At 41.2% G+C, this 16,194-nt stretch overlaps 1 protein-coding gene across 1 annotated transcript; it reads right to left on the bottom strand.

Moving 5' to 3' along the window:
• Positions 1 to 452: 452 nt before the first annotated feature.
• On the bottom strand, positions 453 to 16,126 carry LOC141760357 (oxysterol-binding protein 1-like). The gene is made up of 16 exons (XM_074623067.1): positions 15,775 to 16,126; positions 13,658 to 13,830; positions 12,344 to 12,552; positions 10,345 to 10,513; positions 9,840 to 9,951; positions 9,558 to 9,741; positions 9,081 to 9,198; positions 8,688 to 8,745; positions 7,568 to 7,732; positions 6,343 to 6,588; positions 5,204 to 5,324; positions 4,850 to 4,953; positions 4,239 to 4,334; positions 3,084 to 3,271; positions 2,529 to 2,764; positions 453 to 2,270 (listed from the first exon to the last, which is right to left on the bottom strand). The coding sequence occupies exons 2-16, from the start codon at positions 13,792 to 13,794 to the stop codon at positions 2,128 to 2,130; spliced, it is 2,286 nt and encodes a 761-aa protein (XP_074479168.1). The 5' UTR covers positions 13,795 to 13,830; positions 15,775 to 16,126; the 3' UTR covers positions 453 to 2,127.
• Positions 16,127 to 16,194: the final 68 nt, after the last annotated feature.

A 16,194-nucleotide genomic window follows, 5' to 3' on the forward strand; every position in this document is an offset into this window, starting at 1 on the left:
CGGACTGTAAACAATGAGCATCGCACGAAAAAGGAAGTCTTGGCCCGGATATCTGCCGGCTACACCGAAACCCCAGAAATACAGCCCCTTGCCCCCAGAGGCTTATCCGTCGTCAGACCGATAGCCGATTGGTTTCGAGATTGTCGGTCGATAAACGCTGCCTATGTCCCTTCATTGACTTTTATTTTCCTACCTCTGGAAAGCTCTGTGATTTTCGTTTGTAGAATGGTAAATTTTGCAATATAAAAATGAGGTCTGGCACAAACCAAATGGGATTTTTAAAACTGCATATCATTTCCTTTAAAAAAATCAAATTTTGTTAGTCTGTGAAAATACAAATTCAAGAAAATCAACTGGAACACGACCAGTTTTCATTTTATTATTTTATCGACAACATATGTCGTCCCATCTGGAGCTCCAACTGAACACGAGGACAGAAATTCCCAAAGAGCTGATTTGGCAAGTCTTTAATTGTGTTACCTAATTAATTATTAATGGAACAAATTAAAGAACAGTATGAAAAGCTATTTGTTTGACATCACAGCATTTGTTTATTACAGATTCTTTTTCTTTGTTAATACAAAATACTGAACAATGTCACGTCTCCCCTCTCAGTTAAGCATGGAAACTCCCTTTTTTTTCTGAAAATGAAGACAGTCCTCTTCCAATAATATGAGAGGAACCAAAAATACAAGAGAAAAAACTACCTTACAGTTATCAATACTATATGAATTTCTATACATTTATAAAATCATAGTTATTTGCAATGCTTTTAAATTCTTTGTTTCTTTATTCTTCATTTTTAAGTACACTTACAAACAAAATTATGAAATTCACACGCGCCCACACACACACACGCACACACATTATATCCCATGTTTTTGGTGTCAGAATACTTGCATATGTATGACCTCTTCAACGGATACACAAAGGTTTAATTTCACCACTGCATTTACTTTTCTTTGCTCGTTTGTCTGTTCCTGTCAACACCAAGTTTCCCAAACCATCTTTTATTACCATGTAACGTAGTTACCATTCACTTTATCTGCAAAATGGCTAAAAACATTATTCCAATATTGTGAAAAAGGGGTCATTTCATTAATCGTTATTGAATAAAACTGCACTAATGGAACAAGCTTTTTGCCATTTCGCAGCTTCTGTACTGTTTTTCCGACTACTTCTTCAAAGTTTTTGTACAAGAAACCAGCTGCAAATGTCAGCATCCACTAAGGTGTGATGTAAATACAAATGAGAGCAGGTTGCCCATTTCTAAGGCAAAGAAAAAAAGGCTGTTTAGCCTCATCAGCATTTTCATCAGGCCTTCGTGAAGGAAATAAAAACTCTTCTAATTATTATTAATTATGAACAGGTTTAACCGGTATTTTGGACAATCATTTCTTTCAATCTTTTTTTTTTACACACAGCATACTGCACAGTGGCAGTGTTTTGTAAAGTGATGGAAGAGCAGATATGCAGTCATACACACAAGCACACTAGAACCTTCACTTCATTACATTAAGACACTAAATCAGAGAGATAAACAAGAAATCCTCGCTAACGTCTTGAAGGCCACCGGTCGACATTTTAATGAAATTATTTGAATTTATATATAAATGTATATATTAACCACCCCCTTTTTTTTTGTTATTACCAAAGCACACAATGCTGTGGATGACAATAAGAACACTACATTATCTCACAGGGTGTGATCAGCACAAAACCTCTTCTGCTCCTGATCTGAGAGATTGTGAGCAGAGAGACTAAAAAAGAATGATCTACTAATGGTCTGGAAGCACTGCTTATTTCATTTCCTCCCCCCTTGTGCTCAGCCTGACCCTTCCCAGTCCTCTCAGACGGCAACAAGGCGGGGTGGGTGCTAAGACTCGAGGAGACGAGGGAACCAAAATGGGACGAGGGAGGTAGGAGGGAAAACCCTGCTCCCTCGTCCGCATTAGACAGCAGTGACCGTCCTGGAGATCTCTTAGAACAGAGAGCCACTGGATGGAGGCAACCGTCCAAATGGGGTTGGGAAGAGGAGGTGGGGGGTGGGACCGCGTTTGCGGTAGCTCTCCACAAGGCGGCTTCGATGATAAGTCTCTTCGGGGCACTTTGCAGTCAATGCCGAGGTCAAAATATATCCAGACAGCCCTCCCAGCTGCCGCGGTCCTTCGCTTCCCAGTATCCTCCCTTATAGATATGGATTTGCTCACCTGTGATCCGGTCCTCGCCGCGCTCGAACCAATTTGCCTCGTAACTGTCATGAGGTGGGCCTGGAAGACAGAAAAATTGTGTTACCAAAAAAAGAAATCTGGATAGAAGATTCAAACAGAAATGAAAGCATGAAGAGGTGGCAGTAAAGTAGTACTTGCTTTTTAAGGACGGATCAGTTAGAGAGTCCTCATCGACAGCTTTTGGAAGAAAAAAGGGGGATCACAGAGATTTTTTTTTACCCCTTTTATTCCATGATTTTTCCCCATGCATGGTAAAGAGGAACACAGACAAAAGCGAACACACACACAAGCTCTCACCTTCTTCTGACTGGCTGGAGGTGCGTTGGCTGGCAGCTTCCCTCTCTCTCTCCCGCCGGACGCTGCGCTGCTTCTCCTCCAGCCGCTGCTTCTCCGAGTTGGCCTCGTCCCAGCGGCCCTCCTCCATGAGGCGCTGGTCGGGCCGGCGCCGGCTGTCGGTGGGCGCCACGCCCTCCTCGAGCTCGTTTAGGGTCAGCGCCAAGTCGGTGAAGTAGTACATGGTCTCCGCTCCCTCACTGTGGTAGAGCAAATATCTCGGCTAAACCATATTCTAATCAAAATTGTATTCATTTCGGGCTCCAGATGAATTCTGGCTCAGATTCTTGGCATATTACTTGAGTAAGAAACCAAAATATTGTATGTTTAAAACAAAAAAATTTGTTCTTTTTCAGCAGATTTTCGCAGCCAGCAATCTTTTGTCTTAAATGACAATGTATTTGGTTACAAATGAATAGAAATCAAAGCATTTTGTACAGTAAATTATCACATTTTGCTGGATCACTGCTGTCTTTTGAGTACTTTGAGCACACCTAACCTGGCAGTGATAGTACTTACGGTAGAGGGTTCCTCCTCCAAACTTCTCTGGCTTTGAGGGTTTGATAGACCGTCTTCTGTTTGCCCTCGGTGCCATTCTCTCCTCCTCTGCTGCTCTGCATCACCCGGGAAAACTCCATCTTCTCATCCCACGTGCCTGACAGCACGTAGTGGGCCTTGCCGTCCTTGTCCATCACCACACCTGTTACCTGAGAGAGAAGAGAGAGAGAGAGAGAGAGAGAGAGAGAGAGAGAGAGAGAGAGAGAGAGAGAGAGAGAGAGAGAGAGGGAGAGAGAGAGAGAGAGGGAGGAGAGAGAGAGAGAGAGAGAGAGAGAGAGAGAGAGAGAGAGAGAGAGAGAGAGAGAGAAGAGAGAGAGAGAGAGAGAGAGAGAGAGAGATCCTTGATGAATTGAAGTAAATGGAGGCCAGGTTTAACAACTGCAAAACTATATCAAAACATACAGATTGTACAGTATAATCCAAGTCTCATTATCCAGTCTATGCCCGCTACTTCCCAAACACGTGCATTTTTGCCAAAATCGTACTATTTGACACACTTCTACCACTACCGTCTCATGCTCGTGCATGCGCACTGCGAGTCCAAAGTGTTTTATAGCATATGATTTTGGCGGAAATGCACCCGTTTGGGAAATACTGAGCATACGACTGGATAAATGAGACTTGGATTATACTGCAAGTGTTGTGTGACAGTTTGTAAACGGATGTTTTGATAATAAGTTTGACCTTGACCTGGCCTCCGTTTACTTCAATTCAACAAGGATTTTCTATGTTTTCGGATTCTCTGTTCACAGTGGAGGCGTGGGAGTTTTCTTCAAGACTTCAGGGTAAGCAAGGTAAGACGCGTTGTGTAATTACAGCTGGAAGGTGTACCTGTGGTTTGGTTTGGTTTGGCAAGAGTTGAAATCATTTCTAGCATACGAGCTTACAATGGTTTGATTGTATGCCAACCGGCTGAACTGGCATTTTGTTAACTTGTTAGACAGAAAGTAGTATTTAGATGGAATAAACTTTTAGAATTCGAATTACTTGGACAGACAGTAGTATTTGCGTGGAACAACACACACACACACACGTACGTACGTACAGACTCAAAAGGTAAAAGCAATATCAGCCCCACGACACACACTGTCGCAGCTGGCCATCAGTCTTTCTCACCTTCCTGGCCACATCTCTGGAGAAGTAGCTGTAAGGAGCAAACTTCAAGTGGCAGCGGTCTCCGGTGGTGTGGTTCACCACGTCTATCTCTCCTGACTGGCAGAGAGAAAGAACGTTTTAAAGAAATACAGTGGAAACCGCTTACAGTGATCACGGTTACAGTGATCAACCGCTTATATATATCAAAAAGCTTGAGACAAAATCATTGGCAGCAAGCCGGTAAATAGCGAAGCAGTCCTTGTCATTACATTGTAATCGTTTAATAAAATATGCAAATCAATATTACCGAATTAGAAGGTAATCTGCATGAGAAAAGATGCACAACAACAAAAAATTAGAATCATCCGCTTATAGTGATCAATTTGACCCGGACAGACGTGATCACTATGAACGGTTTCCAGGGTTTTCATTTTCAAACGAATAAAAGTTCAAACTTCAATTTAGGGTATGACAAATACACTGTGTACTCATGCAAGTCGGGCACTGAGGTCAAAAGGATTTTATTTGTATTTGTCACCTACACAAACAATATGTGTAGTGCAATGCAAGGCACGGTAGTATATGATGTTATGGCTGCAGAGACTAGTTGGCCCAACGTGTAGGCGTCTCACCTGATCGATCCATAGTTTCCCTACGATGATGTTGTGCACTGTGGTGGTAACTTTCTTCCATGTGTAGTGATTGTTGCCCTTTTCAAATATGGCGTGAATTGTGCCTGCGAAGAACGAGGAAGAAAATGCAGACGGTAAAACAAAATAAGACTCATCGAACAACACAAAGCTTTGCTGACGTTAACCTTCCATCAAACAAAGGTGTGCATTCATTCCTCAGAGATTTATCATCTGATCTCTCTGAACATTGTAATCAACACTTGGTGCATTCCATTGGTGAGCAGGAAATAAATCGCAATGTTCGCCCTTGAGCTATGGCATGCTTGATGTGTCACCAGCCGGATCGCGTCTTACCTAAAGGCATGATGGAGAGGTATTTGCCCCTGAACTTGCTGGCAACGGTGATTTCCTGCCTCAAGGTCCAGCCACGATCGGAGATCACATGATGCGCTGCGGCGGGGGGGTGATGACTCACCTGCGAAATGAGTGGAGCGTACAGTTTGTTTTTTTAGAAAAACAAAAGAACAAATATCGTGACGTCAAAGTGTGGCCCTTGAGTGGCAGCACTGTATTTGCATAGTCCGCCTACAAATATTTAAGTATTTGGAACATTTCAACATCTTATCAACCGTTTCGCTTCGTCTGCGGATGTTTAACAGATTATTTATAGATTATATATGTGACTATTCGTGAACATACCTACATACTGAACGTGAAATATAGGATACGGACAGACACGACACAATACGTCAACTACACAAGATGACACCACGCAGTTCATTGAAGGGAAGTGCGTAGTTCCAGCAACGATAAGGGGTCAGTAAGAGTGTACAGTCATGAAAAGCAGAAAATGCACAGTGCATACAGTGAATGAATAAAAAGTGACACGGTATCAACAATGTTCACTAAAAAGCCTGACTGCTGCAGGAACAAAAGACGACCTGAACCTCTCAGTGCACCATTCTGGAAGTAGGAGCCGGTTTTGCTGCTGCAACCACTCACTCAACCTACTTCAAGCTCAACTAAATTGAACTTGGAAATTGATAAAGTGTTGCCGTAATGCTTTGCAGGTTTGGATGTTCCCTAGTAGTCATCATGACACCTAGTTTTTCATAGACAGACCGGTCAAGCAAGAAAAAAACTCTTTTGTTATAGTGCAGTGGATGAAAATCCTCACCGTAATACTCAAATCCAATTATAGTACTCGTATACAATAGGATTTAATAGCATCACACCTTATTGTATTGGACCGGATATATTATAATGGTCTTTAGGAATACAAAACATTTCCTGTCTCTGCTTTAAACACCCCCTGAATCATGATAAACCTGCCTTTCTATTCCAGATTTGAGTGACACATGAATGCTACTTCCTTGTAACATGTGTATTCCCAAAAAACATCAGAAACAGGAAGCAACATACTAAATGCTGAGCCGCTCAGTCTCACTTCCTTGCTGGTAGCCCTCTATCTTTCTGTTTCCTTCTTCTCTCACCTGCTCGCAGAGGGAGCGGTAGCCGCTCTCTCTCCGGCGGTCCAGCTCGTAGGTCTCCCCCAGCAAGGGGTTGAAGGGCTTGCCCGTGCGGTAGACGGTGGTCGAGTACGAGGACACGGAGAAGGCGGCCACGTAGCACATCTGCTCCAGCGAACTGTGGCACTTGGAGGCCTTGTCCAGCAGCTCGTGGTACTCGAGGTCCTCCGACAACCGCTGCAGCATGGAAATGGGCTCGTTGAAGTTTACCTGGAGAGCAGAATGAGTCGGACGTGAATTGGTGTTTGCGTTCTTTATCAGTGCCCAGAACATTTTATCAGCATTGGCTGATAATATGTTCTATTAACTTTTGGCGTTTATATCCAGCATCGCGCTTCAATTTCATGCTGAACTTGTTTGTATTATGTGCCATTTGTAGTTAGTTTTGTTTCACTTCATTTCATCTTTTTGTCTTCCTTTTTAAAAAAAATTTATTAGTCCAATATAACATTACAAGAAGACATAGGACGATTGGACGGTGTTAAAACACACCGACATTAGGACATTAAGACAAGTACAGTACACTACGACTGTTGATATTGAGCTGGGAGGTTGATTTTGGCCAGTGTGTGTGACGTGATGTGTACGATTAGGTGAGGTATGTTTTTTTAACGGGGATGGCACAATTGGACGGTGTTAAAACAAACATACAGACATTAAGACATTGAGTCAAGTACAGTATACTACAACTGTTTATACTGAGCTGGGAGGTTGATTTTGGCCAGTGGTTGTGACGTGTAATTATTATTTGTAACGGGTGTGTTTCCAAGACAAGTGTGTCATGTGTGGTCTGTTTTCGATGGAATAAAACCAAACCAAACACAATGTCAGGTTTGTGCCACAAATATAAAACTATTATCTTTATTATTTCTGCTGTGCAGGAAGCATGAGCACGCAGAGCAGATTGTCATGGAAATCCACAGCCAAATAAAAGACACCTAGATAATAGATCACAGATGTAAATCTACAATATGTAAGTAAGTCAAAGGAGCACGCTGGTGTCGGAAGTCTATGATGTATTTATGTGACCTTGAAGCTATTCTTAGCTTGTTAGAGTGAATACATTCTGTTTTAAGACATGAAGAGAACAAACAAGGTTGCAGGAGAGGAGGAGGCGACGCCGCCTGAGGCCCTTTACTGACAAAACACACTTCCTGTGTATGGAGTAAACTCTGAAGAGAATACTCACAGGCATTGGGATCTTGGACAGCTCTTTGCCAATGCAGTTCTTCATGATACTCCACAGGTTGAGGGAGTAGTTGGGTTTATCCGCAATGCGTGACCGCCTCTTCTTCAGGGGTACCAGCTCCTGCGAGGGAGATTCCTGGTTCATCGCTAAAGGCTCCTCGTTGAGCTAAAAGGCGGAAAAAATTGACATTCTGTCAATGAACAGCTGGAAAAAATAAAGCTTTCAAAACAGATTTACTGTGTTTTTGTTTTTTTTACATGATTCTGATACGATTTATTATATGTAGCACAATCACACTTAATACTTAGAAATCTTGCACTCTGCTGCAGTTTTGCATTTATATATATATATATATATATATATATAATAGGGCTGTCAAAGTTAATGTGATAATAACGCAAATTTGTTTTAGAGGCCACTAATTTCTTTAACGCATTATTGCAATTTTTAGGTTGCTCAGTTTTATAGCTAGAGTGGAGATACTGGCATCATATGAAACTAGAAAACCTAAAGAATCCATTGGTACCAACCATGTCACACTAACTTGTCATGATTACGCTAAATAACGCTCCAAACTTGTGCTCAATTTTGGCAAGGAATAACTGTCATGGCCATTTTCAAAAGTGTCCCTTGACCTCTGACATCAAGATATGTGAATGAAAATGGGTTCTATGGGTACCCACGAGTCTCCCCTTTATGGACATGCCCACTTTATGATAATCACATGCAGTTTGGGGCAAGTCATAATCAAGTCAGCACACTGACACACTGACAGCTGTTGTTGCCTGTTGGGCTTGAGTTTGCCATGTCATATTTTTTATGTAAATGCAGTACCTGTGAGGGTTTCTGGACAATATTTGTCATTGTTTTGTGTTGTTAATTAATTTCCAATAATAAATATATACATACATTTGCATAAAGCAAGCATGTTTTCCCACTCCCATGTTGATAAGAGTATTAAATACACTTGTAATACTAAACAGGTACATTTTGATCAGATAAAAGAAGTGTGATTCATTTGCGATTAAATATTTGAATTGATTGACAGCCATATTATATAATAATAGATGATGGCAAACGACATTTTAATAAGGTTTTAGCTGAAAAACATGAAACCTACCGACTGATCATCAGGACACATTTCACTGTTGAAACCGCTGATGTTACTGCTCGACCTTCTGTGAAGAGATTATAAAAATAGATGACGAGAGTCTGTCACTGTCTGGAAACTTTCTGGCTAAACAAACGGAAGCAGATTAACATACAAAGAAACAGGTTAACCTCATGTCTACTCATGTCAATCAACAATTTCACAAACATGGGAACGGTAGACATCAACACGTCTGACTTGATCACATTGCTTACCAGCCAGTCATACAAGGAACTGGGATGATTAAAAACATTCCAACAGAGCTTATGAAAGCTTGAGTGGAATTTCACATTCTATTTAATGTATTTCCTTGTATGACTTGTGCAGCGTGAGTGTATGAGAGGTGAACATGTGTGCACTGACTTGTGAAACTGAGGATCTGCGGGCACAGTGATGAACTCGGGTGCCTCTTCCATGGCATCGAAGAACTCGTTGTCGTCGTCCTCGTCGCTGGCCTCGCCTTTTCCCGGCCCGGAAGCACCTTAACAACAAAACAAAAAAACAGTTGAGTCAGTGCTTCTAATATAGAAACTGAAAACTGATTTATAGTTATAATTTACCCTTTTTTAATTAAACCTTTCCATGAGAAGCGTTTTCTCTCAAAGATTAATATCTTGGAAACTATTGCTGACAACAATTTCAAAAGCAAACTACCATGGAAGCCTTCATAATTTGAAATTTCAATGTACAAACGGTGTATATGTGATGTCTTTTTAGGCATTTAGCAGATACGCACATCTATAGTGTCTTATAAATAAAGATAATGGTGTAAAAAAAGGGGCAGGAGTTCCCAGAGTATCCAAACTGTCACTTGGGCAGTGGTCGTCGTCAGAGTCTTACTTTTATTGTCTGCGGTAGCGTTAGCCTGTGCGGCCCCTCTGAACGCTCGCTCCAGGTGGTTGTGCTGCTTGGCCAGTTGCTCCAAAGTCTCCTCCAGCCTGACCCGCTGGTCCCGCTCTGCTTGCAGGGCCTTCTGCCATCGCTTGCTGTGAGCCTGAGCCAGCGCGAGGAAGTCTCGGCACGCCTGAGGGAACATCAAACGAGGTCAAACTAGAACCACCGAAACCCCAAGATCCAATCGATATGAGCAGTTTTTGACCGGTGAGAGGAGGCGACACCTACGTTAATCATGGCGTTAGAGGTGATGCGGAAAAGCGTGGCCCTCTCTGTCACCTGACGAATCTTATCCCCGGCCTCTCCGGTCAGACGCAAACTGTCCAGTTCTGACAAAGATCTGAAATAAATATCAAAATGTACAACATGCATAAACAGCTGGGACACTGTATCAATAAATCACAGTGTGAAAGGGCAGGTTTATTATTATAACACATGCTTGTTCTGTCTGTCAAGTGCAGTACATGTTTATCTACCTGCAGTTTAGCTAATAGCACACCACACCTTGAACTTGGCATGTACAAGACAAAGCAAAACATTGACATGCAACAGTGATACTCAAGACAACATTACGTCAAAAGAAAGGTTTTGAAATGGCATGTTAAACATTAGTATGTGCATGTTTTAGTCTTGTGTGTGTTTTCATTTCTAAGTTAAGATAAAAGAGACGTGAAAAACTTGAAGGGAGTGAGTGTGAAGCATAAAAGACAGCAATAAGTTGTTAAAGCCTGACCTCTGGAGGGCAGAGCCATGCTTTGAAATTAGGTCGTTGCACGTGCTGAGATCCTCCACCTTGCTGCCTAGTGTTCTGAGAGCAGACTGAACTTCTGAATTCTGTGACCCGCCGCCTTGTCCCAGTGCCGTCGGTGGGGAAGACAGGGAAAAGTCGTCCCCCGAGTCGTCTGTTAATAATCAAAAGCAACAGGAAAGCAAAAAAAAACATCAGCTTTCAAAAAAACATATCCAGAGTTCCTACACATTTTCCATTTAAAAAATTCCATACTTTCCCAGACTCAAATATCCAGACTTCTCGGTTGATTTTTCAGACCATGTTTGACTTTGTGGTAGGGCTGCACAATCAATCGATTATTAAATCGCAATCACGATTTTCGCCTCCGGTATTGACGTTTAAAATGCGCGTTCTGTTCATAGAAAACTCAGCTGCACAGCAAATCAAGCGCTTCCTAAACTAAAAGCCAGTCACCAGCTGGTGATCGAGATGTTTTGGCTTCACTTTTGGGTATAGATATCATCTATATAACCAATGTGTTTATGATTAAACTGATAAACTGAGAGCACAAAATTGTTTATCTTGCCTCTTAATGTTGCTAATTTTGCTCTCAAAGTGCACCAGATTGATGTATTTAACTTTAAAATGTAGCTAGCAAAAGAATAGGGTGAATATTCCTGTATTTTTCATATTGCATATATATATATACATATATATATGTATATATATATATAGCAGAGAAATAATTATTGCAATGTCAGTTTTTTCCAACATCATGCAGCCCTAATTTGTACATTAGCGGGGATGTAGCACAGCATGGAAGAGAATGCAGTGCTCCGTTTATTTTAATACGAAAGTGCAATAAAAATACGTTATCGCTAAAATCAATGAATAGTCGTGATCTCAATATTGATCAAAATAATCGTGATTATCATTTTGGCCATAATCGTGCAGCCCTAATATGTGACTCGGGGTGCGGAGGATGCTGTGACAAGACTACAGTGCTTCGGCGCCTCCCCCCCATGGTTGAGATGTTTTTACACAAAGTTTGCATCCAGCTCTCTTTTCCCATTTGGAATTGTTAACCAACCAGGCTTTGTATTTGGGATGGTCAAGCCAGCCCTCAGAAACCTTGCATTTACCCATCGTGGCCGTTCAGTCCACAGTCCTACGCAGAAAGTTGGATGACGTTCCACTGTCAAATATCTTGCAATTGGGGCAATGCTGCTCTAAGTGAAAAACAATTATGCCGCCCCTCTATTAGCAAAAGGGACAAACTGGGACAGAACTCCATCCTGGGACTTCGAAGATGGACAGTCTGCAGGGCGCGAGCAGAACATTTTTGGGCAGTAATTTTAACACGCATATGTTTTTTGTTGTATAAAGAGAATCTGATGATGCTGAAGACCTTTATAAAAAAAGCCTGGCCACCAGGAACACTAGTCACAGTTTGTCTCGTTCACCATGAAAATCAGTCCAAGGATCAGTCCAAACTAGGAGGGGCGGCTCGTATCCCCCCTCAATATTGAAAGTATTAGATTGGCCCATTCTGACAGGCAGCGTTCCCCTTTGTGCTGTCTGACTGCAGTTTCTCTGTACTTTTTATTATTATATTATTATCAGTATTTTGCTCATAATGAAAAGTTGGCCCACATTTCGCCAACCTTAGGGAATTGCCTATATGGACGCTCCGACCCTGGCTGTGACGTACAGGCACAGAGGCAGCTCTGCGCAGGAGTGTGCGCTCAGTCGCATGCCATTGCCTACTACTAGCCTTGCTCTTGACAACATCAAACTCGCTCTGAACAGAATAGGGACAATAGTCTAGAAACAGAAAAGTTTTTTCCATATTCTTTTCCATACTTATCCAGACCTGGAAATTACTAAAATCAAATCAATTTTTCCATACTGCGTAGGAAACCTGCACATCATTGCACTCTCTCAAGTCCACAGAGCCAAAACACTTCAAACTTTTTTGGTCATCTGCCTGTGTATGTTTTACCTGACTCAGCCTGCATGCGGGCCGCCTTGGCTTTGGCCAGTTCCAGCGCGGTGATCCAGCGCTGACGTTCCACTTCGCAGCTGGCCTTCAGGTGATACGTCTGTGCCCCGCCGTTGGAGATGACAAAGTTGCAGGCGTCGTCCACGGTGATGGTTGCTGTGGCCAGGTTGATTGTGCCTCGACAGGTGTGGCCCATCTCCGCCTGGGTCCTAATAATCAGAGGTGTTCGATTAGACATTTTACGGAAAAATGTAACAGAAAAAAAAAGCATGTGTACTGTTTGTGTTCTGTGATTATGATATTAAAACTGAGCTTCAATCTAACAAGGAAATCCAACTAGAATAGGAAAGGAATATTGATTAGGTGAGGTTGATTTTCCCTCTGCTTAAACCTGCAGTAGGCAGAATATTATTGGTATCATTGGGCAGAAATTCCATAATAACCTTTCAGCATATTGTAATTCAAGTGTTCTGAGAGAAAACTAGACTTCTGCACCTCCTCATGGCTCGGTTTCAGGATTTAAAAAATCTAGACCGTAACGGGAGTCTTTGACCAATCACAGGTCATTACAGAGAGAGAGCGTTCTTGTTGGCTTTTCAACGGAGGCAGCTGTCAGTCACTCGCAAACTCCGATCAAACAGTCAAACTAGGCAGCACTGATCAAATATGAATCAATATTCTGTTACTGTAATGCCTATTTTTCATCTCAAATGTTTTCAGAAACATCTTGTAGTGTACTGTTTAGCTGTAAAATTAGAAAGTTTGCTCCGTCTGGTGGGAGGTGCTTGGTATATCCTCAACTGATCTCAACATGGCTGCCGGGTCACAAACTTTCTCATTTTACAGTTCAACAGTACAATACAAGATGATTCTGAAAACATTTGAGGTGAGAAATAGGCATTACAGTTACAGAATATTGATTCATATTTGATCAGCGCTGCCTAGTTTGACAGCTGGATCGGAGTTGGCGAGTGATTGACAGCTGCTCAGAGATGGCAGGCTCTAGCTCGGCTCTGATTGGTTGTTTTCCTCTGGTCTGTGAAATCTTGCAGATGCCATTAGGAGCACCGGAGGACACAGAGACACATGATTTTTTTTTCAGATTACATGTCTCATGCACTACTGTCTGGATATAATGGCCGTTTTATAAAAAATAACTTTTTTTTTAACCTTATTTGCTCCAATCTGCCTGCTCCAGCTTTAATCAACAGCTGGTTGGGTGTAATTGATCAGTAGTTACAGCAGATCCACGCTGAGAGATTTCTCCAATGACATGATCATTTAATCTGAGTTTACAGGAACGCGTAGGCCCACCTGTAGTATGACAACAGCCCATTGCTCAGGACAAACCACCTCCGCTGATAACCCTTGATGTAATTTGTCCACTTGAACACCCATCCTTTGTATGTGTCGCCAGCAGGAGTGGGAGTGGGGGTCTTGGGCTCCGACATCACAGCCCCCAAAATCAAGACACCAATTTCAGGAACCTTAAAAGGGAAAATGAAAGTTCAAAATCTTAAAATTCACATGACAAGGCCTGTGCTCTCATGTAGGGCTGGAATTATTAAACAACTAGTAGATCGCCACAAAATTAATCAGCAACTGTTTTGTTAACCGGTTCATCGTTTAACTCATTCTTAAGGCAAAAATGCAATAAATTCACTACTCCAACCTTCTCAAATGAGCATATTTTCTGGTTTTCTTGGTGATGTTAAATTGAATGTCTTTGAAGTTTGGACTGTAATGTGTCATATTGGGCTTTGTGAAATTGCAACAGGCATTTACCCCTATTTTCTGACATTTTGAGGCTAAAATGATTAAATGGGAGAATAATCAGCAGATCAATTCATAATGAAAACATTTGTTAGTCACAACTTCACTTTAATACTAAACCCATCTTAGCAATTCATACTACACTATGATTCAAATACTGGTGGTTGATATTGATCGTCCAGTGTGGTGTGCCAGGTCAAAGGTTAACCATGGAATCAATACAGATCCACTGGTGACACATTTTACCAACATAAAAGAGGGATTGACTTGAGATCAAAGATGCACCAACAGTGGCCACTTTCAAATCTAGACTCAAGACCAAACTGTTCTCAGACGCTTTTAATTGATCAAATGCTGCACTTTCTTTTGATTGTTTTTATTATCCTTTTAATTTTTTTCTTTTAACTTGTACTCTTATATTCTTTTATTCGTTTTTATCTTATGCACTTTGTGCTCTTTTATCTTGCTTTTATATATGTAAAGCACTTTGAATTGCCTTTGTGTATGAAACGTGCTATATAAATAAACTTGCCTTGCCTTGCGCTTAAAACACCTTGGTGTGATTCTGTCTTTTTAATTGCCTATAAACTAAATATTATCAAGTGACACATATGCAAAGATTGTAAAGAAAAAATCAGGAAAATGTGAGAGTTGTGCAATCAAAGAAACCCACAAGACAACAACATAAAATTGATAAAACTTCTAACATATTGGGCTTTGAGAAATTGCAATAGGGCATTTCCCCTTATTTTCTGACATTTTGAGGCTTAAATGATTAAATGGGAGAATAATCAGCAGATCTATTCTATGAAAACACAACTAGTCACAACTTCACTTTAATACTAAACCATCTATGAACTATGATTCAAATACTGGTGGTTGATATCGATCGTCCAGTGTGGTGTTGACAGGTCAAAGGTTAACCAAAGAATCAATACAGATCCACTGGTGACACATTTTACTAACATAAAAGAGGGATTGACTTGAGATCAAAGATGCACCAACAGTGGCCACTTTCAAATCTAGACTCAAGACCAAACTGTTCTCAGATGCTTTTCTTAATTGATCAAATGCTTTACTGTCTTTTGATTGTTTTTATTATCTTTTTCATTTTTTCTTTTAACTTGTACTTTTATATTCTTTTATTCATTTATGCACTTGTGCTCTTTTATCTTGCTTTTATATATGTAAAGCACTTTGAATTGCCTTTGTGTATTAAATGTGCTATATAAATAAACTTGCCTTGCCTTGTCTTGTCTTGTGCTTAAAACACCTTAGTGTGATTCTGTCTTTTTAATTGCCTATAAACTAAATATTAAGTGACACATATGCAAAGATTGTAGGAAAAAGTGACAGCTTTGCATTTGACAAAGAAACCAACATGACAACAACATAAAATTGATAAAACTCCTCTAACATATTGCTGACTTGAAACCAGAAGCTAACTGGAGTTAGCTCCAGTCCGGCTAGTAGTGGGAGTCACTGTAATAAACAGCTCACTTGCCAGAACAGGAGCAAAAGTAAAGAAAACAGCAATGTGACACGTTTTGCTCCAACTTTACCAGCTTGACATGTGCATATTCACAATAACAACACAAGCCAGATACAAGACAGCTTACTAGCTAGCTTTCCAACTCTCTAACTCACTAAATGTTTACCTTGACGTGTCCGAAATGTGAGATCAGGCAACCAGACACCCGGCGGTGAAGTCACGGCTAACTTTGACACCCATACGCTACTGTACTGGAGCTAGCTGAGGAGGCTAACTAGCGAGCTAACTGGCTAACAGCTAATGAGGAAAACAACCAGTTTAAACCCAAAACACGTCGACGACAGCTAGAGTGCGGTTAGTACAATAAAGTGACACCAACTAGTTTCATTAATGTCCATCAATAACCGCATGTATAGTGTTTATTCTACCGCTGCGTACGTTGATAGGAATCTAAAGCTAGCTAGCTACATCTAACTAGCCTAACGTTAGCTCCTTGGTTACGTTGGTTACGCCCGGTGCACCGCAAATTGGTTCCGACTGGAAACACTAGCTAGGCCACATTGTTTCCCCGGTTGGCTGCAATCTA

The sequence above is a fragment of the Sebastes fasciatus genome, chromosome 22 (assembly GCF_043250625.1).
Source record: "Sebastes fasciatus isolate fSebFas1 chromosome 22, fSebFas1.pri, whole genome shotgun sequence".
Classification (NCBI taxonomy): Eukaryota; Metazoa; Chordata; class Actinopteri; order Perciformes; family Sebastidae; genus Sebastes; species Sebastes fasciatus.